Raw genomic sequence first — 22,668 nt, forward strand, 5'->3', positions numbered from 1 at the left:
GGGTGTGGGTGTAGGGTAGGAATGGAGGTGAAGAAGACAGGACAAAACGTGGGGTATTTTGGGGTGTTAATAAGGGGTGGGTGTTCTGGGCTTCCCTTCCAGCTCTCTCCTCTGAGGCTCCTCTGAGGATATCGGACCACCCTCTCTGGAGTTCACGTTTTACAGGCTCAGCGGATCCTTTATCCACAGAAAAATAGGAGAAGCCTTTCGCTCTGCTCTGTTGAGCAGGGTTGTGTTTCCCACTGTACCCCCTTGAGCTTGCTGGCTGGGCAGGCCTGGGCAAAGACATCTGGAGATAGGGGGAGCTGGCAGAGAGCAAGGAAGGGTGGACCCCCACCATACCCCCACAGCACCTGTCACTGAGCCTCCGGAAACCCTCCTGGGCTCTGGGCTCCGGGCTCCCGCCCCCAAACACCCACCTCCACTCGCGGCTCCCTCCTCTTGCAGCTCCTCCCCCATCCCCTCTCCCAGCTTTCTCGCTCTTGCTCCTCCCTCCTCCGTGCCGCCTCGATCCCCTCCCCCTCCTCCGCGGCTCCCTGCCCCCGCTGCCGCCGCCGCCGATCTCCATCTCTGCAGTCTGGGCCGCAGGGTACGAGGCTGCCGCAGCCCCGGCGGCCACCGCCGCCTCCCCCAACCCCCATACCCATTGTCTCCCACTCCACCCAGCCCTCCACCTCCCCCACGACCATGGCGCACGAAGCCTTGAGAAGCTCTCTTCTCGGGGGTCCCTGCGGGGAGCCGGCGGAGCTTGGAGGTGCGGTAGGGCCCAGCCGCGGCAGGGGTGGGGGCACAGGGGACGCGCAGGGGGGAGGGGAGGAAGGACTTTCCGTGAACGGGATCAAATGCACGATTCTCTGCCTAGGCCCTCTTCCTTGCGCCGGCCTGTGGCCCGGGGTGGGGCGGGGGAGAGCAGAGGAAAGCAGTAGCTTGCGCGTGCCCCCTCCCCCATGCTGGGGTTGTATCAACGAAGGTCTGACTTAGCTCTAGTCTCCTGCTTGGCCTGATGGTGAGCTCATCTCCCCACCCCCAACTAGCGGTTACTGGGCTCATTGTTAATTAGAGCCTCCGTACACCCATTCCAACCGCGCCACCCACGCTCTCTCCTTGTCTTCTCCCCAGGTGATGCTAGCGAGGAGGACCACCCCCAAGTCTGTGCCAAGTGCTGCGCACAATTCACTGACCCAACTGAATTCCTCGCCCACCAGAATGCATGCTCTACTGATCCCCCTGTAATGGTGATAATTGGGGGCCAGGAGAACCCCAACAACTCTTCGACCGCTTCTGAACCCCGGCCTGAGGGCCACAATAGTCCCCAGGTCATGGACGCAGAGCACAGCAACCCCCCAGATTCTGGGTCCTCGGTGCCCACAGATCCCACCTGGGGCCAGGAGCGGAGAGGAGAGGAGTCTGCGGGGCATTTCCTGGTCGCTGCCACAGGTACAGCAGCTGGGGGAGGTGGGGGCCTGATCTTGGCCAGTCCCAAGCTGGGAGCAACCCCATTACCTCCAGAATCCACCCCTGCACCCCCGCCTCCTCCACCTCCACCTCCGCCCCCAGGTGTAGGCAGTGGCCATTTGAACATCCCTCTGATCTTGGAAGAGCTCCGGGTGCTTCAGCAGCGGCAGATCCATCAGATGCAGATGACTGAACAAATCTGCCGGCAGGTACTGCTGCTTGGCTCCTTAGGCCAGACAGTGGGCGCTCCTGCCAGCCCCTCAGAGTTGCCTGGGACAGGGACGGCCTCCTCCAGCAAGCCCCTGCTTCCCCTCTTCAGCCCCATCAAGCCTGTCCAAACCGGCAAGACACTGGCGCCGTCCTCCTCCACCTCCTCCTCCTCCTCGGGGGCAGAAACACCCAAGCAGGCTTTCTTCCACCTTTACCATCCACTGGGGTCACAGCACGCTTTCTCTGCTGGAGGGGTTGGGCGAAGCCACAAACCCACGCCTGCCCCTTCCCCAGCCCTACCCGGGAGCACAGATCAGCTGATTGCCTCACCTCATCTGGCATTCCCAGGCACCACGGGACTACTGGCAGCACAGTGTCTTGGGGCAGCCCGAGGCCTCGAGGCCACTGCCTCCCCAGGGCTCCTGAAGCCAAAGAACGGGAGTGGTGAGCTGGGCTACGGGGAAGTGATGGGTCCCTTGGAGAAGCCTGGCGGACGACACAAATGCCGCTTCTGTGCCAAAGTATTTGGCAGTGACAGTGCCCTGCAGATCCACCTGCGTTCACACACAGGTGAGAGGCCCTATAAGTGTAATGTCTGTGGCAACCGCTTTACCACCCGTGGCAACCTCAAAGTGCATTTCCACCGGCATCGTGAGAAGTACCCCCACGTGCAGATGAATCCTCATCCAGTGCCAGAGCACCTAGACTACGTCATCACCAGCAGCGGCCTGCCTTATGGTATGTCTGTGCCACCAGAGAAGGCCGAGGAGGAGGCAGCCATGCCAGGTGGAGGTGTGGAACGCAAGCCTCTGGTGGCCTCCACCACGGCGCTCAGTGCCACAGAGAGCCTGACACTGCTCTCCACTGGTGCAGGCACAGCTGCGGCTCCTGCTCTCCCTGCTTTCAATAAGTTTGTGCTCATGAAAGCAGTAGAGCCAAAGAGTAAAGCTGATGAAAATACCCCTCCGGGGACTGAGGCCTCCGCCATCTCCGGGGTGGCAGAAAGTGGCGCAGCAACCCGCATGCAGCTAAGTAAGCTGGTGACTTCACTACCCAGCTGGGCACTGCTTACCAACCACTTTAAGTCCACTGGGAGCTTCCCCTTCCCCTATGTGCTGGAGCCCTTGGGGGCCTCGCCCTCTGAGACATCGAAGCTACAGCAACTGGTAGAAAAGATTGACCGACAGGGAGCCGTGGCAGTGGCCTCTACTGCCTCAGGAGCCCCCACCACCTCTGCCCCTGCAGCTTCATCCTCAGCCTCATCTGGACCTAACCAGTGTGTCATCTGCCTCCGGGTGCTGAGCTGTCCTCGAGCACTGCGCTTGCATTATGGCCAACATGGAGGTGAGCGGCCCTTCAAATGTAAAGTGTGTGGCAGAGCCTTCTCCACCCGGGGCAATCTGCGTGCACATTTTGTGGGCCACAAGGCTAGTCCAGCTGCCCGGGCCCAGAACTCCTGCCCCATCTGCCAAAAGAAGTTCACCAATGCCGTTACTCTGCAGCAGCATGTTCGGATGCACCTGGGGGGCCAGATCCCCAATGGTAGTACCACGCTCCCTGAAGGCGGGGGAGCTGCCCAGGAGAATGGCTCTGAGCAGTCTGCAGTCTCTGGGACAGGGAGTTTCCCCCAGCAGCCATCCCAGCAGCCATCCCCAGAAGAGGAATTGTCTGAAGAGGAGGAAGAGGACGATGAAGAAGATGAAGATGTAACTGATGAAGATTCTCTGGCAGGAAGAGGTTCAGAGAGTGGAGGTGAGAAGGCAATATCAGTGCGAGGTGATTCGGAAGAGGCATCTGGGGCAGAGGAGGATGTGGGGGCGGTGGTGGCAGCAGCCACAGTTGGGAAGGAAATGGACAGTAATGAGAAAGCAATTCAACCACCTCCTTTGCCACTGCCACCGCCACCGCCACCACCACCACCACCACCACCACCACCTGACAGCCTGAATCAAACGCAGCCCATGGAGCAGGGAGCCAGTGATGCTGCAGGAGGCACGGAAGAGGGAGGCAAACCACAGAGGAGCTCAAGTCCAGCTTCAGCGTTTGCCCTTGAAGGGGAAGGCAGCAGCACCACCTTGGTGGAGGAGCTGAGCATGCAGGAAGTGATGAGAAAGGAGCCAGGAGAGAGCAGTAGCAGAAAGGCCTGTGAGGTGTGTGGCCAGACCTTTCCCACCCAGGCGGCTCTGGAAGAACATCAGAAGATCCATCCCAAGGAGGGGCCACTCCTCACTTGTGTTTTCTGCAGGCAGGGTTTTCTCGAGCGGGCTACCCTCAAGAAGCATATGCTGCTGGCTCACCACCAGGTACAGCCCTTTGCCCCCCATGGCCCTCAGAATATTGCTGCTCTTTCCTTGGTCCCAGGCTGTTCACCCTCCATCACTTCCCCAGGGCTCTCTCCCTTTCCTCGAAAAGATGACCCTACAATTCCATGAGCCTGTTTTTCTGTACCTGCTGCCCTTTGATCCAGGTTGCAGGAACCGAGATTTCTGTAGAAGAAAGACCTCCAAGATTTATGAGCCCCTATTTGTCTTTTTCTCAGAGTTCTTACATGATGTGTCCCTAATGGCTTTTCTCTAGTCTCCGAGCTTTGAAATTGTGCTCACAGGGGGATGGCCTCCTGAGGAATTTTTCTTTCCTCTTCATTTATTGTACCTAAGGGAAATGGATTCTCTATAGCTTTCACATTCCCAAGTAAAACCCCCAGCTTCCCTGGGGTGACCATTCTGCCCTCTCCCTTCCTCTCCTTTTCCCTCTCCTTTTGGCAGGTGCACCAGAGCACCCACATTTGGAATTGCAGCCCCGCCCGAAGGGGACGGCAGCCATCCCTGGAGGGCCCAGTGCCTCTCCTCTCTGGTGACCAGGTCAATCTGCAGGACTTCTTGTCCCAAGACATTCACTGCTCAGCTGGTGAGGGTGGGTCCCCTGTCTCCCTGGAACCAGTAGACGTCTTTCCTGTAAAGTGACCTACCCACCAAGTCTAGGAGGTCCAGCTTCACCTCTACTACCACTTCAGGCCTGGCACCACCAGTGCTGTTTGGCCTAGGAACTGGCTAAGAAGGTGCCTCCAGCAATGGAATCCAGAGAGGCCAAGGAAGAGAGGCCCTCCCTCTTCTTACTTCAGTCTCCTGTATTCAAGGCATTGCCTGAAAAGTCCATCATAGAAGAGAAGTAGCAAACTGTACATTCCCTCTCTTTCCCCCTGCTCTAGAAGGTGCCATCAATGAAGCTGCAGCAATATCTGTATCTGTGGCTTGGCCCTAGGAGGTAGGGAGAAATGTAGGGCATAGTACACTCTTACCAGTGAACTCCTTGATAGTCACATTAAGGCACAGGTGTTGGCTGGTCGGTATGCCAAGACATCTCCAGCTTCTCACATTCCTTCATCATTGCCTCTCAAAGTTAGGAAACAAGCAGATTACTTGCCAAGAGGTCTCCCGTGGGATATTTTGGGAAATGCGAAGTTAGTTCATATCTTTAACAAACATTGTTGGTGAGGGTAATTGAAGAAATAATGATGGCGAGTTGAGGAATGTTGCTAAAGTATAGGGATTTATAATGGGAACCTGTGTGATTAAGAAAGGGACATGAGGTAAGGGAATGGACCTTGAATTCTTGATTGGATGGATCTCATGAATGTTCTTTTGGACTAATGGAGTGCAGCAGTGCACCAGAGATCATAGGGGATTTCCTAGCACTAGTGTGCTTCTAGTTTTTAGATAACTCCCTCTTTTGTTCCCTGGCCCCTTGTATTTTCCTCATCTTCCTCTCTCAAGTCCCATTTCCTCCCCATCTTGCCTGTCCATGCACTGGGGCTTATGTCTTTGCTACTGTCTGGCTCTTAGAGTCCCAGACTTTGAGAGATGAGCTCCAGGTGGTGTCCTCCCTGCTTCTCCGTCTTGTAATGAGATGTAGTATTTACTCTTAACATAGGATCATTTGGAACAGGAGTTCTGAGGAGGAGAGAGTGTTGGTTCTGCTATTGACTGACTTGAATGACGGCTTCTCCAAAGGCGTAGGCTCCAGAGCTTCCTAACATAGTAAAATGTGAAGAGCAGTCAAGGGAGATGTTAGTGTCTTTCCCTTTTCATTAAAGGTGTTTTAACCAAATATTTGTGTGTTTCTCCTTATTTCATGACTAAATAGCCAGCTGGGGTGTGATATGGGCATTCCCTAACATTGAGATTCCCTTCCCACCTACATCTCCTGCCAAAAGCTGAACATATGGTGTTGAAATATTTAATTTATTCAGCCTTGTCCTAAAACAACTTCTAGTGAATGTAATTTCCCTGTGGAAATGGAGTTTGTGTTCTCAAAAGGTAGGGGATTTGCCCACTGTATGCAGTCATTGTCCAGGTTTTCTCTTTGCCTACAACATTCCATCACCAGGTTTTGGTTTTGGTTTTGTTCTGCTTAAAGTTTGGAAACTTTCTTATCAGTCTTTCCTGAACCCCAGGCCAGGCGAGTTGACATAAGTTAATCTGCAGAACCAAGTTGAATTAATCTTTATGGTCCTTGAGATCTGATGTTATAAACAGAAGGGACAAAATATAATTCAACCCTAATAATTTCTACCAACAAGATAATATAAATGAGGATTCTCAGTAGAGGAAGTACATTGGGGGTGGGAACATGAGATGAAATATATAATGTTTTCGGAAAAGTCATGACGTATTTTTTTCTGTTTTTCGTTGCAGAAATGCATCATTACTTTTCCGACAACCATATATCTATCTATCTATCTAATATATATAACTTTGTCTCTTTATAACATGGTACAGTTCAAATTTAACTGTCAGACCTTCGTTTGTTTTTTTGGTGTTTTTTTTTTTGTAAGACTATAATATCACTGAATTTTAGTGCAAAAAGGATGGAACTGATAAAATGATTTGCCCCAAGTCACTCGTCCAATTGAGTGGCAGAGTTAGATTAAGAACCCAGGTTCACAGAATCACAGTCTTAGTGCTACAGCCAGTGATCAAGGATGGTGCTGGCTTCCTGCTACATTATTAAGGACTCCTGATATGAGGCTGGCTCGAAGACAGAAGGGAGGAGGTGAGTAAACCTTTTCTTGGCTCCGTTCAAGGTAAAGAATGATGTTTGATAATAGATGCTCCTACCAGAGCAGTACAGGTTCCTTTAAAAGATACTGGTGAATAGAAACACATAGGAGTCTTGTGAAATCAATTTGGAAAAGAAATAGCTCCTGTCTCTTTAATGCCTGGCAAAGCTTTATAAATCTGTTTTTCCCTTTAGCCTATGAAAGGGGGTGGGTCACCAATCCTATTTTCTTTACCTCTCCTACCTCCATTGGACATAGATAATGCCATTCAACTAATTAAACTAGACATGCCCCCTCTTTAGATGCCAGTTTCTATTGTGGTAACAGCTGTCAGACTTCTGATGGATATTTCCTTGGGCAGGTCAGCATTGAGCCTGACTCCCCACCCCCTCTTTCTGTCTCCTTTTTGTTCTTTTTCCTTCCTTTCTTGCATTAGCTTCTCTTACCTGACAGCTTTTATTTCTTTTTCTTTTTTTTTTTTTTTTTTTTTAAAGATTTTCATTGGGGAATTGGGGGGATGGGAACAGTGCTGGGGAATTGGGGGAAGGGGAACAGACAAGCTGCTGTCATTTTGTTCTTCAGTGTAGTTGTGGAGGACGTCGCTTCACTGGCCCAAGTTGGCACCATCATCGCGCTCTTCCCAGGCGAGGCAGATCAGTCGCCGGCCTCTGGACGGCCGCTCACTGCGGCTGTTGGCCGCTCACGCTGGCTGCTGGCTACACACGGCAGCCCATGGCAACCCATTGCAACAGGGGCTGCAGCCTACGCCGTTGCCGGCGACTCAGGACAGCCCAGCTCCAGGTCGAGCCGCCGTTCAGCATCTTAGCTGCAGAGGGCAGTGTCACTGGCCCTCATATGTGGGATCCGAACCGGGGCCCTCTGGCATCCCAAGACAGTTCTCAACCATCGCGCCACTCGGCCGGCCCATCTTTTTCTTTTTTTTATCTTCACCTTAAATTTATTCTTCCTCTTCTTAGAGCTTTTAGTCTCTTCCTTCTTGCAGCCCTCTCCAATGTCCACCCTCAGCTCCACCATTTGTCACTCTCAATCACTTTTCATTTGGTCATCTTTTAGGAAGGTGAGTTAACTATAACCTGTTGGAATGAGTGTGTAAATAAATGCAGCTTTCAAAAACACTTTACATGATTGAAACCTATGTAATTTTAATAACCATTGTCACCCCAATAAATTTATTTGTTAAAAAAATACACTACATGAAATAAACATATTGGATCCAGTTCAAACTAGATGGATAAAAAGCATTGCTATTAGAAGCAAGAGACAGCTCCTTTGCTCATTCATTCACTTAATTTCTGAGGATTTATTTTATTTCAGAGACCAAGCGTTGGGTAGGTACAAAAGTAAATAAGACATCGGCCCCAAGGGGAGCTCAGTCTAGGAAGAGAAAAAATGTAAACATATTTTTACATGGTGGTAATAAATACTATGATAGACAAAAACAATGGCTTGTGGGTTTCCAGAGAGGGAAATAACGAACTCATAATGCAAAGATGGAGAAGGGGGGTGGGGGGGAAACAATTTTCTTGAATTCAACTTTCATAATAACCACTCTTAAATATACTAACTTAATCCATACAACAACCTAAGGACCAATGCAGTTGCCATTTAAGAACCTACATAAGATATACTGAGTTCCCTTTGGCAGATACAGAGAGATATGCTGCTTCAGGGATGTCCCTTCAAAAATGAATTGGCTCCCTAGCCCCAAGAAGCCTGGTTAGCTGACAGCCTTCAACTGCCTCACTCTTCACCAGCCCCTGGCCAAAGACAGCAAGGTGGTGGGGTGCAGGGGCCTAGCCATTCCCATGAAACATGGACTCTAATGAGCTATTTTTGCTCTGGGAACCCTCTCCCCCCCACCCCCGGGGTTCAGAGACTTTGTCTGGTCTGCATCCTAGTCTGACAGCTTTCCCTGCGCAACTCTCCTTTCTCTCCCTTTTCCAAGTGTTCCTAATAAAACTTTTGGACTCCTAACTGTGTCAGCATCTGCTTCCTGGAAATTTCAACCTGTATCACCTCCAAAATGGCCTAGATTCCTTTGGTATATTTTCATCTCTCACAAATTGGTCCTGGGGGCTCTGTTACCATCCCTGGAACTTCTCAGTAAACCAAGGAACATCTGTCTCCTGATTCCCAAAAGAGCTCCCTAGTGTTATTTTCAATTAGACCCAACTTTGACTTCCCTTTACATGTCCTTTCTTGTCTTTTCTAATATTTAATAACAGATTGACTAACCCCAGTGGACATTTTGCTTTTTATTATTAAAATTTATTGGGGTGACAATGGTCAACAAAACTACATAGGTTTCAAGCATACAATTCTATAATACATCATCTATATATTGTATTATGTGTTCACCTGCCAGAATCAGTTCTATCACCATATATTTGACCCGACATTTTGTTTTTGATCATAAAATAAAAAGCTGAGTAAGGACAACAGCTTAAGAAAAAAACCATTTGGGCCGGCCGAGTGGTGCGTTGGTTAAGAGTTGGCTTCGGACGCCAGCTCTGAGCAGCAGGCCCCTGGTTCAGATCCCACAAGGTGGGCCAGTGATGCTGTGCCCTCTACAGCTAAGATGGTGAACAACAGCTCGACCTGGGGCTGGGCTACCGTGAGTCGCTGGTGACAGCGTAGGCTGCAGTCCCTGCTGTAGTGGGCTGCCGTGAGCTACCGTGAGTGGTTGGCAGCCAGTGTGAGTGGCAGGCAGCCGGCATGAGCTGCCGGTAGCCGGCATGAGCTGCCATGAGCTGCTGGGAGTGGCCGTCCAATGGCTGGCGAGCAACTGCCTCACCTGGGAAGAGCGCAATGATAATACCAACATGGGTCAGTGAAGCGACGTTCTCCACAACTAGACAGAAGAACAAAAGGACAGCAACTTGTTTGTTCCCCTCCCCCAATTCCCTAATAAGATCTTTAAAAAAAAAAAAGAAAAAGAAAAAAACCATTTGGCCAAAGAAACTTTGGTTATTATGTGGATGTTGCAGTAAGCCATTGCTGTGTAAAAAACCATCTCAAAACTCAGGGTCTTAATAATTATGTATTTGTGATTCCATGGTTGTCTGGGCAGGCCTCAGCTAGGATGGCTTGTCTGTGTTCCATGTGGCAAAGCTGAGCTCACTCAGGCAGCATTGATTTGGGCTGAAGGATCCAAGACGGCCTTACTCACTTCTGGCCCCTCAGCTGAATGGCTGGAATGTTGGAGCCTCTCTCATAATCTTTCATCCTCCAGAGCCTCTTTCCTTTGAGGTTTTTCAATCTCTAGGATCTCTCCTCTCTCTTTCCAAGTGGTTTATCATTTAGGAAAACTGGACTTCCATGAAGGCCTAGGTCTCTAAGAAAAGCAGATGCTGCAAGGCCTCTTAAGGCCTAGGTGTGAAACTCATTATCACTTCTGCCACATTCTGATGACCAAAGCTAGTCAGAAGGCCACCTCAGATTCAAGAGGAAAGGAAATAATCTTGACTGGTTAACAGGAAGAGTGGCAAAGTCACATTGCATAAGTGCATGTACTATGGGAGGCATTGCTGGGGCTAACTCTGGAAACAGTCTACCACAGCAGATGTGAGGAAAAGTTAAGAAATGTAGTGCATGCAGCACTCATCTGCTCACAACTAGGCTTACACTGTTTTGACTAGAAGAGATCTGGGTGAGGTTTCTTCCTCTGCACCACTCAGGGTTGTATGTCGATTGACTAAGAAAGCACTGGCTTTCTTTTGAGCACAAAACTGGCCTTGAGGAGTCTAGAAAGAACTTATAAGCAGATCATGCTACCTGACCCTCCTATGCTCCTAAAATTTGCCAATTTACTACTGTAATAACTTATCCAAAGTGAATGTGAAAGCAGACTTCTGGGAGCTGCCCCTGATTTGGTTGATTTTCAGAAGTACCTGTGCTACTTCTTTGGCTTCCGCTGTATGTCAGAGGAGGCAATCCAGGCTTAGGAATCTCAAATTCTACCACAGACTAAATCTCTTCCACTAGAAAATCCTTTCTTAGACAAAAATGCTTATACTGTTTAGGGATTGACCTACAAATTCTTTCTTTTAGACACTCAACCTCCATCTTCTACAAGGCTAGAACCAGAACTCTTTTTCTCCTTCAAGACTATCTAGTTTCACTGCTATATAATTTCTATACGTTTCATTTCTATATGTTAAGGACCTTGAAAGAAACAGTGATCTTATAACAAGTGAGGAATTCAGACTTGTGAACAATGAACTGTTTTTGTTTTTTTTTTAAATCGGTATAAGAGTTTGCTTGAACCAAACTGATAACATGCTGGGGAGAAAAATCTCAAATGCTCCCTATGAACAATTAACTATTAGTTTAACAGTTCTGTAATATAGCAATAATAGGGCTATCTTACTTTAATAATAATACATATGTAATAATACATAAAGCCACACAGGATACATCCCAAATGAAAATACAAAAGCATCCCTTATTAACTGTATTGAGAGCAGTTCCTAGACCAAGGTTATTAAAGGAAGCAAAAACTGTTAGGTAGAGCAGCCCCCTTAGCAGTTTTCCATGATCTCACATCAACCAAATTTTCCAAGAATATTTCAGCTGAGGAAGATAGCAATTTTGCTTCTCATTAAGTGTAATCCTGAGAATTAAATGTTCAGAGATGCTCATGAGAGTGCATATTCATTTCTGTGTCCTCTTCTAGGTTCATATACAAAGTTACACATCTCAACAGACAGTGTAAATGACCCACTAAGTAAATTAAATTCAGAAAATGAGATGGAAAGAATATTTTGAACACTGCTAAATCTCAGTACCTAGCACATAGTAGTCACTCAATATTTGCTGAATAAATGGATTAAATTGCCACATTCCAATACGTATACATCTTCCTTCTCAATACCTCCCCTTCATATTCATCCCTTTTGTTACTATCCACAACCAGCTTGTGAATTAATTAAAGGTCCTATCATTAAACACTTAGTTACAATAGGCTACTGACCATTTTCCCTGTCTCTAAACTCTCCTCCCCATCTCAATCCAACTAGAACACCAGACCAATCTTAAAATACTCCCTATTCACAAACCCTAAATTATTCTCTGTTATATTCTGAATAAATTGCAAGCTCTTTACTCAGGTAACATGTATTTGCAACCTGGCCTCAAATAGGGATGGTTCAATATTACTGAACTGGGTCTTAGCTCCTTTAGCAGGCTAGAAACTCTCTGAAAACAGGAGCCATGACTTTTCAAACTATTCTTTCTGACACAGTGTTTGGCAAAATTTGGTCAATTAGCGGTTTCTAAATGCTCCCATTTAGAGGATCCCATTAGAAATACACAACTTTTAGAGCTAGGGAGATTCAAGATGGCAGAGTAGATAAACACTGTGCTTGCTTCATCTCATGAACACATCAAAATTACAACTAAATTATAGAACAATCAACCTGGAGAACTATCTGAAGTCTAGCTGAACAGAAGTTTTATAACAGGATATAAAGAAGTGGCCACATCGAGACTGGTAGGAGGGGTGGAGACGTGAAACGGGCTAGTCCCACACTCATGTGTGGCAGTTTAAAATTGAGAGAGATATGTCAGCAACAGAGGTTCCCAACTAAAAAGTGAGGGATCCCAGCCCCCCCCCCCAGACTCCCCAGCCTGGAGTATGGTGCTGGGAAGAGGATCCCCCACAACTTCTAGCTGTGAAAAACAGTGGGGATGCCAACCATCTGGGTGGGATTGAAGGCTGCAGGAAACCCAGACATCTTCTTAAAGGGCCCACACAGGCACTCACCCTGGGCTCCGGTAGAGGGACGGTGACTCGAGGGGTGTTGGAGACATATGGGGAGATACTGAGTGGTGCAACTTTGGGGTGAGGACTGGAGGGACAGTTCCCATTTTCCCTCTGTGCGGGCCTGCTCCCATGCAGCTAGCAGGTGGGAGACATTTTTCCTGTGTTGAGCCCACCCCCATAGGCCAAATCTGAATCGGATTGGCATGGTGAGCTCTGCTGCTCAATCTGCTGACTCTTTGAGACACTGCCTCACCCAACTTGCATACTGCAGGAGGCTTTATTAGTGGCTGAACCTTACGAGAGCCAGCAGGTGGCAGCAGGCCTCCAGGTGTACTGGCTTTTTGCAAAGCTACCCCAGACCCAGTACTGGTGGCAACCTTCCATGGTTCTCAGCATGGCCTCCAGGTATAGCATAGGCAGCAACCAAATGTGGTCACTTTGTAGCTCCTACCAGGTACTCCCTGGCCAGTCACAGGCAGTGGCTGACCAGGGCCTGCACTGGAGCCTCTTCCAAAAGGCTCCAGAACCAACATACCAACATGAGGTTGGTTTCAGAGCACTGCCCAATTGGCCCCACGAGTGGCACAAACAAATGGTGGTCTCAAGAGGCACCAGAGCCCACTGCAAATCCCACTCAGTGGGATAAGCCCCCTGCACAGCAGTCCATATGTTGTAGATGTGGCCAAACCCCACAGCCAGTCAGCCTGAGGGTCAATACCACCCACTGACATGCCAACAGCAAGCAAGGCTCAACTATAACAGGAGGGCACATACAACCCCACACAAGGGACACTCCTGGAGCACCCGGGTCAAGTGACCAGAGAGACAGTGTCACTGGGCTCCTCAGGACCCATACTACTTAAGGCTACCAGGCAGGACTGGGAGACATAGCAGCCCTACCTAATACATAAAAACAAAGGCAGAGGCAGCCAAAATGAGGAAACAAAGAAATACGTTCCAAATGAAAGAACAGGAGAAAACTCTAGAAAAAGAACTAAACAAAATGGAGGCAAGCAACTTACCAGACACAGAGTTCAAAACAATGGTTGTAAGGATGCTCAAGGAACTTAGTGACAACTTCAACAAAGAGATAGCAAACATAAAAAAGGACATAGAAACCATAAAAAAGAACCAGTCAGAGGTGAAGAATTCAACAACTGAAATGAAGAATTCTCTAGAAGGAATCACCAGCAAACTAGATGAAGCAGAGGATCGAATAGGCAATTTGGAAGACACAAGGTAGCAGAAGACACCCAATTGGAACAGAAAAAAAAAAGAAGAAAGAATCCAAAATAATGAGGATAGTTTAAGAGACCTCTGGGACAACATCAAGCATAACAACAGTCACATCATAGTCATACCAGAAGGAGAAGAGAGAAAGCAAGGGATTGAGAATCTATCTGAAGAAATAATGATTGAAAACTTTCCTAACCTGGTCCAGAAATCACAGAGTCCCAAACAAGATGAACCCAAACAGTCCCACACCAAAATACATTATAATTAAGATGGCAAAGTTTAAAGACAAAGAGAGAACCCTAAAAGCAGCAAAAGAAAAGCAGTTAGTTATCTACAAGGGAGCTCCCATAAGACTGTCAGCTGATTTCTCAACAGAAACTTTGCAGGACAGAAGGGAATGGCAGGAAATATTCAACGTGATGAAAAGCAAGGAGCTTCAACCAAGGATACTCAACCCAGCAAAGCTATCATTCAGAATTGAAGGAAAGATAAAGAGCTTCCCAGACAAAAGAAGCTAAAGTTCATCACCACCAAACAGCATTACAAGGAATGTTAGAGGGACTTCTTTAAGATGGAAAAAAAGTAAGTCAAAATTATGAATAATAAAATGGCAGTAGATTTATTTTCAGGGGACTGGCCGAGTGGCTCAGTTGGTTAAGAGCTCGCTCAAGAATTTGAGCTCTGAGCAACAGCAGTTCGATTCCCTGCCCGAGCTGAGCAGCTGCTGAGCTGCCAACCTGTGGCAGGATGGCTCAGCTTAAAAAAAAAAAAAAAGAACAATTATTTTCAATGTAAATGTATTAAATGCCCCAATCAAAAGATTCAGGAGGGGTGAATGGATAAAAAAACAAAGCCCTTACATATGCTGCCTACAAGAGACTCACTTCAGATTAAAAGACACACACAGACTGAAAGAAGAGACAAAGAAGGACCCAGTAACCCCACTATTTATTCGAAGAAACCCAAAATGCTACTTTGAGGGGATGTGTGCATCTGTACGTTCATTGCAGCATTGTTTACAATGGCCAAGATGTGGAGGCAGCCTGGTTGTCTGTTGACAAAATAGATAAAGAGGAGGTGATACATATATACAATGGAATATTGTTCAGACAGGGAAGGGAATTGGTTCTTACCATTTGCGGTGGCATGGATGGACCTGGAGGGTATTGTGCTGAGTGGAGTATGTCAGACAGTGAAAGACAGATGCAATGTGATGTTATTTATATGTGGAATCTAAAGAACAAAATAAACAAACAAGACAGAAACAGACTCATAGCTATAGAGAACATTTTGATGGTTGCCATATGGGAGGGGGATTGGAGTGGGTGAAAATGCGGAAGGGATTAAGAAGTACAAATTGGTTGTAACAAAGTAGTCATGGGGATATAGGATATAGCATAAGGATGAAAGTCAATAATATTGCAATAAGTACATATGGTGTCAGATGGGTACTAGATTTATTGGGGTGATAGATGGGAGGGAGTTTGGGGGACAGGATGAAAAAGGTGAAGGAATTAACAAGTATAAATTGGTAGTTACAAAATAATCATGGGGATGTAAAGTACAGAACAGGAAATATAGTCAATAATATGGTAATAACTATGTATAGTGCCAGGTGGATACCAGACTGGGGGATCACTTCTTAAATTATATACATGTCTAACCATATGCTGTACACCTGAAATCAATATAAAATAATATTGAATGTCAACTGTAACTGAAAAAATTAAAAAGGGGGAAAAGGTAAAGCGCAATAGTGATCCAAATTTCCATGTATAAAACAAGTAAGTCTGTTGCCTTACAGCCGATTCCAATACCACCCCCCTGCATTAGCCTCTAACCCTATTAGTTATGAGGGAGTGTCTCCGTATGACTGAGGCAGGAAGTTCTCTCTGAGGGAGTGTCTCGGTATGACCGAAGCTGGTAAAGCTCTCTCTGGGGAGTGTCTCAGGTGACTGGACCTATTGGAATGATAATAGTTATCTCCCCTGGGAGGACACAGTAAAAAGTGTCCTGGGACTATGTGGCGGATGTGTGAAGGCATAGCATTTGTTGGAACACAATGGGATATGTTAATGGAAAAAGGCTTTAAGGCACACAAATCACACACGGTTGCTAATTGATTGACAGCAGTTTTACTTCTTTGAAGATTCTCAATAAAAGCCATGCGCTGACCCGATTCGGGGCTCAGTCTTCTCTGGCTGAGTCCCTTGGTCTAGCTCTTATCTTACTTTTGTCTCTTTTTCTTATTCAATCTGCGTCGCTTCTCTCGAGACCCATTTGCCCTTGCCACGCAGGACGTGACATAAGTCAAGGGGGTATAATGTACAGCATAGGGAATATAGTCAATATAGTGTGATAGCATGGTATGGTGTCAAATGGTTTCTGGGTTTATCATGGTGATCACTTCTTTAGGTATATAAATGTTCAGCAACTATTGTGTATATCTGAAACTAGTATAATATTATATGCTAACTATATTTTCAATAACAATCTTCAAAACAATACACAACTTTTTAATTTAAGTTTGCTACACCTACAGACATGTTCACATACCAAAATGTTTGGCTCAGTTAATTTTCACAAATGACATACTCATGCAATCAGCATCCAGAGTAAGAAACACAATGCAACCTGAACCTCAGAAGTCCCCTTTGTGCCTCCTTATGAGGACTGTACTGTATTTTATTTTTATTTATTTTTTAAAAGATTTTATTGGGGAATTGGGGAAAGGGAACAGTGTTGGGGAATTGGGGGAGGGGAACAGCCAAGTTGTCCTTCAATCTTAGTTGTGGAGGGCACAGCTAGCTTAGCTCCAACTCCAGTCGCCATCCGGCCACTGTTGGCAGCTTGTGGCCGCTCCGCTCAAGGTGCTGTGTTCAATCTTAGTTACGGGTGGGGGTAGCCCACCATCCCATGTGGGAGTCGAACCAGCAACCTTGTTGTGAGGAGAACGTGCTCTCACCAGCTGAGCCATCCTGCCACCTGTTGGCAGCTCTGCCCCAGCTCAGCTAAGGCGCAGCTCACTGGCCCATGTGGGAATCTAACCAGTGACCCTGATGCTCAGAGCTCACACTCTTAACCAACTGAGCCACTCCGCCAGCCCCGAGGACTGTATTTTAATATATCACACATGATACTTGTAAATTTGGTATAACTAAGAAGAGTAAGAATATGTATTTGTAGACCCCTTATAATACCATTGATCCATCCATCAGTCCTCCTCTCTGAAAAGCACATCCACAAACACACATCCATAGATTGGAAACTAATGTAATAGCACCTTGTAAATGAATGCATGAAACCATAAACCCACAACACCTCCCGTGGAAAACGTATGTATCAAACTTGTCAAGAGGAATTAGTGATCTTTCATGTTAAATACCTGTACTACACGTGCTGCTGTACCAGTACTATCTTAAGGTCAACCCTCAGGACGCATCTCCCTATGTTCAACATGGCCGCATGCGCGCCTATAAGCAACATGGCCTCTTTGCCAGGCACCAACATGGCAACCAAAGCCTCATTGCAACCGGAAGCACGAGGGGTGTGGAAATCCTCCCTCCTGCCAACACCTAAGATGGCTTTCGTTTCAGCTTCAAAGCGAGCGCGAAATCGGAAATGACCTTTCAGTCTTGGGCATCTCCCGGGATGTATTTCCGGTTCGCCTTTGGGCGTCCAAGTGCGAATTGGATATTTCCTGGAATTCCGGCTGGGAGGTGCTAGTCCGCCGCGCCTGATTCGAGACTTGTCCAGGCTGGGAGATTAGGATGTCGGACACGTGGAGCTCCATCCAGGCCCACAAAAAGCAGCTGGACTCGCTGAGGGAGAGGCTGCAGCGGAGGCGGAAGCAGGACTCGGGGCACCTGGGTGAGGCGCGGAGCTGTCGTGGCCCATGCGTTGCCGGGGTGGGTGGGTGTGAGGGAACCCCGGAGAAAAAGACGGCTCCCGAGTGGGCGCCCTTCTCCAAATGGCTATTTCTTTAACGCCTTGTGCATTAGTACTCTCTTTCGCCCCTCAGCAGCACAGATGCGTCGTCCCCCTGCAAGTAGTTGAGGTTCCTTCCCACCCCTGGCTTTGGTTCCTCCAGTTCGCTTTCCTTGGTTTGACGCCTGGGCCCCACCCCCGTCCCCTGGCTGATTCCTCTTCAGTCTTGAAGAACGTCGCATTTGCCAGGCCTCAGCCCCGTTCCTGAAGTAGCAAGTCCCCTTTTTCTGTTGCTCCAATGGCGCTTTGTTCCCCTCGGTTATAGCGACTGGTTTGTAGTGGTAGTTTATCTGGGACTGTGGGCTCCGAGAGAGCAAGCATCAAACCTTAATATCCATAGTGCTCATCTCTGTGGCTCTTACAAAGTTACACTAGGTGTTGCTAAATGAGTAGAGAAACTGGCATTGTTTCAGTCATTTACATACCGAGCAGGAATCTGAAAACATTTTTGTTTTTAAACTTTTTCTGCCCTCACGTTTACCCCGTGTCAGTCATAAAGCGAAGGAACCATCGAAGATTTTCAAGTCCTACCCATCCCCCATCCCCAGCATGAGCCCTGAGTTATTTAAGGCAAATCAATTATAAAGATCTACAAGCATAGTGAATCTATACCACTATTGTAGCTTGTTCCAATGTTTATCAATATATTCTAGCCCATCACTAAATCTTGTCTTGATACATGTCAGGTTCACGCACACATACTCTTGTCCCTGGAGCTAGCAAATGCCCTGGCAGGACTCTCACATCATAATAAATACATAAACATCTATTGAGTTTCTACAGTGTGCATGAGTCTAGTTAGACAAAAATAAGTATGACATTGATCCTGCCCTCAAGGAATTTGAAATTTAGTTGGTGTTAAAGGATTGATGCTTATAAAAAGTCAGATACACTATGATACATGTAAAACGCCAAATGAATGAGTCCACAATGAATACAGTGAAAGGAGAAGTATCAAGAGTTGGTTTAGTCAGTGAAAAGCATCATGGAGGAGTTGGCACTTGGAATTTGGTTTTGATGGCTATGTAGGACTTAAATAATTGAAAAGAAGCAAAGAGGGCAGGATAAGTAGAGGAAGAAGTGCAAGTCATATGATCAGGGATTAATTAGTAGTCAAGCATTGGAGTAGTTGCTGAATTAACGAAGAGGGAGAATATATTTCTTTTTTTTTTAAGATTTTATTGGGGAATCGGGGGATGGAACAACGTTGGGGAATCAGGGAAGGGGAACAGACCAGTTGCTGTCCTTTTGTTCTTCAGTCTAGTTGTGGAGGACGTTGCTTCACTGGCCCATGTTGGTATTGTCATCATTGCGCTTTTCCCGGCTGAGGCAGATGAGTTGCTGGCCATTGGACGGCCACTCACGGTGGCTCACAGCAGCTCACGCTGGCTGCTGGCTGCTCACGCTGGCTGCCGGCCACTCACGGTAGCTTATGGCAGCCCACTGTAGTCCCACTGCAGCCTACGCTGTCGCTGGCAACTCACGGCAGCCCAGCTCCAGGTTGAGCTCTTGTTCACCATCTTAGCTGTAGAGGGCATAGCACCCATGTGGGATCCGAACCAGTGGCCCTGCTGCTCAGAGCTTGAGCTCCCCAAGCCAACTCGTAACCAACAAGCCACCTGGCTGGCCCGAGAATATATGTCTTGATATATAAACTTCAGTTCCTTTGACCTCTTGTTGTAGACTCAGTTTTCTCTCTCTTTTTTTCCCCCTTATTCTTTGGTTTCCTCTGTTTCTGAGCCTTTTATTTGTGCATATCAATTTTAGATAGAAAATAGAATTACATCACTATCAGACATATAACGCAATTGCTTCTTAATTTACCACAGACTCCTGTTACTGGTTTTAAGTATCTCATCAACTTTTTCAAAAACAGCATTCTGGAAGGCTATATTTAAAGGCATTTTTGCTATATAGGTATGTGTGTGTTCCTGAAAAACCTTGCTTTCTACAGAAGTCTGCATTAAAAATAGCAGGGCTTACAGAAGAAATAGGTTTAAAAGTAGTCTACTCAAAATCTATGAAACTTTGTTACTAGAACGCTTATAATATTCTACTGAAAATACTAGCATAGTCAAATTTCACTGGTATTTTGACCTATAATGAAAATCATTCCATCCTCATAGCCTATACCCTGGGACTCCTACTTTTGCTTCCATCTATTAGTCTGTTTTTGTTTAACCCTCTGTCAGGCGTAACTCGTCTCACAGATTCATTGCACACAAATTTTCAAATATCTAACAGTTAAGTATCGTGACTCATCACTTCCGTGTCTTCTCTTTCTGCAGTAACCTATCGCCAGTCGTGTTTGTGACTTAGTACAGTAAAGATGTATTTCATATTTGAATATTTTTGTGCAATGAATCTGTGAGATCATTTGCGCCCAATGGAGGGTTAACCAAGGGAAATACCTTTGCATTTTCTTCATCTGGACTTGTAGCATCCCAGATAGCTTAACATAGTGCAAAATGCAGCACTTTTTTTTTTTTTAAAGATTTTACTGGGAAATTGGGAAAGGGGAACAGCCAAGTCGTTGTCCTTCAATCTTAGTTGTGGAGGGTGCAGCTAGCTCAGCTTCAAATCCAGTCACCATCCAGCCTCCTGTTGGCAGCTCAGCGGCAGCTCAGCTGGGATGCAGCTCACTGGCCCATGTGGAAATCGAATTGGCGACCCTGTTGCTAAAAGCTCGCACTCTTAACCAGCTGAGCCACTCAGCCAGCCCAGTGCAGCACTTCTTGAAGCCACCGAACCAGCCACATATTTTTTAAACAGGCTTTTTTTTTAATTTAATGTTTTTATTAGAAAAATAGTTTTAAACAGTATTTTAAAATTTCTAAGTAATAGCATGATGGAAAGGACACTACTCTGGATGTCCAGATACCCAGACTTGATAGTGTCACTCATTAGTTACTTAAACTTGATAAAGTCATTTAAGCATCAATGTCTTTGATTTATGGTTTCTAAAATGATAATGCATAAATAGATGATAATGGTGTACAAGATTTTTTCTGATTCAAAGATACTATTAATGTATATGCCGTATAATTTTGGGTACTTTTTTTTCTGAAATTTTATTGGGGAACAGTGTGTTTTTCCAGGACCCATCAGCTCCAAGTTGAGTAGTTGTCTTCAATCTAGTTGTGGAGGGCTCAGCTCCATGGCCCATGTGGGAATTGAACCGGCCACCTTGGTGTTATGAGCCTGCACTCTAACCACCTGAGCTAATTGGCCACCCCAATTTTGGGTACATTTTTATCAGCCACCATGGGTTTCCTAATTTCAAAAGTTATACCTGAGTCTTTCTAATCTATGGTTGTTAATCTGTTTATTTTCACCTCTTTCTCCAATGTGTATGTCCTAAAGCATTTTGCTATTTATTTTTCCTAATACAACGTGTGATTTTTCATTTCATTGTCTTTGCTTATATTTCCATTAAAAGGTATTTCTATAGCATTTTGACCTTTTTAAAAAGTATTTGTATATTGCCAAAGTTTTCTGTTTAACTGTCAGACTATTTGCCTGTGCCCACTTCAAAACATTAGCATGATGAAAAAAATCGTGTGAACCAACAAATTTTCCATGTTATTCTGATATTCCCTTATTTACCAATTGCATAGGAGCTGATTTGCATTGAAAAAATACATTGTTGCAAAACACATTGTACTTGGGTAATATTTGAGAGAAGTCAGAGAAACATCTATTCTATGGAACCTGTTGTAGAAGTCCTTTAAGTGGTCATTAGGAAAGCAGCAGTGGGATGTGGGCTATCCTGGTGAGTTGCTCAATCGGCAGAAAAGAAGACGGGCTTATGGTTCCATTCTTTAATAACTAGAAACTCAACAATTGCTACATTTGGACACTAGGTTATTGACTTTTCAATATATGTATTTCAGTACGAAGTAATGTATGTAGGTTTGTTCTGTCACCTCCCCGTATTCTCTACATGGATAGCCTATCACTCTGTTTTAGTCCCCTGGACCTCTTGCCATGTAGAAAGATGTGACAGGGCCAGCCGAGTGGCACGCTGGTAAGGAGTTGGCTTGGGACGCCAGCTCTGAGCAGCAAGGCCCCAGCTCGGATCCCACATGAGGGCCAGTGTCGCTGTGCCCTCTACAGCTAAGATGGTGAACAACAGCTCGACCTGGAGCTGGGCTGCCATGAGTCCCCGGCTATGGTGTAGGCTGCAGTGGGGCTGGCCAGCAGCAGGCGTGAGGTTTTGTGAGCTGCCGTGAGCTGCCATGAGCGGCCGTCCAGAAGCCAGCGACCCATCTGCCTCACCTGGGAAGAGTACAGTGATAACACCAACATGGGCCAGTGAAGCGACGTCCTCCACAACTAGATTGAAGAACAAAAGGACAGCAACTTGTCTGTTCCCCTTCCCTGATTCCCCAACACGGTTCCTCTTCCCCAATTCCCCAATAAAATCTTAGAAGAAAGAAAGAAAGATGTGACAGCCTTGGGTAAGTGCATTTCTTCTAGGGAAATTTTAGTATGGAATAATTTGTTTTCTCTTCAGCAGTGGCAATTTGAAGGGAACTTGAGGATTCAAGTGGTTGTATCCTTTAACAAAATGATCTATGAAATTAATTCTTTTTTGGGGGGTGTGGAATTGAGGGAGGAGAACAGACAAGTTGCTGTCCTTTTGTTCTTCAGTCTAGCTGTGGAGGACATCGCTTCACTGGCCCATGTTGGTATTATCACTGTGGTCTTCCCGGCTGAGGCAGATCAGTTGCCGGCCATTGGACAGGCGCTCACAGCAGCTCTTGGCAGCTCACACCGGCTGCTGGCCACTCATGCTGGCTGCTGGCCACTCACAGTAACCCATGGCAGCGCACTGCAGCAGGGTCCCGGTTCGGATCCCACATATGAGGGCCAGTGACACTGCCCTCCACAGCTAAGATGCTGAACAACAGCTCAACCTGGAGCTGGGCTGCCG

At 46.7% G+C, this 22,668-nt stretch overlaps 2 protein-coding genes across 4 annotated transcripts in view; both read left to right on the top strand.

The window, feature by feature from the left end:
- Positions 1-4,823, top strand: part of SALL2 (spalt like transcription factor 2) — a 12,028-nt gene extending 7,205 nt beyond the window's left edge. Inside the window, exons 1-2 of one of the 3 annotated variants that reach the window (XM_019628715.1) lie at positions 520-754; positions 1,120-4,823. In XM_019628715.1, the coding sequence (XP_019484260.1) occupies positions 688-754; positions 1,120-4,097 (3,045 nt within the window). In that variant the 5' untranslated portion in view covers positions 520-687 and the 3' untranslated portion in view covers positions 4,098-4,823. Of the gene's footprint in view, positions 1-519; positions 755-895; positions 1,007-1,119 lie in introns of those variants that run through there. The other 2 variants (XM_019628716.1, XM_019628714.1) reach the window with 2 other exon arrangements.
- A 12,541-nt stretch (positions 4,824-17,364) lies between these two features.
- Positions 17,365-22,668, top strand: part of METTL3 (methyltransferase 3, N6-adenosine-methyltransferase complex catalytic subunit) — a 28,152-nt gene continuing 22,848 nt past the window's right edge. Inside the window, exon 1 of the mRNA XM_019628744.1 lies at positions 17,365-17,615. Within this exon, the coding sequence (XP_019484289.1) occupies positions 17,516-17,615 (100 nt within the window). The 5' untranslated portion in view covers positions 17,365-17,515. The remainder of the gene's footprint in view (positions 17,616-22,668) is intronic.

Source organism: Hipposideros armiger, unplaced genomic scaffold (assembly GCF_001890085.2).
Source record: "Hipposideros armiger isolate ML-2016 unplaced genomic scaffold, ASM189008v1 scaffold_807, whole genome shotgun sequence".
Taxonomy (NCBI): Eukaryota; Metazoa; Chordata; class Mammalia; order Chiroptera; family Hipposideridae; genus Hipposideros; species Hipposideros armiger.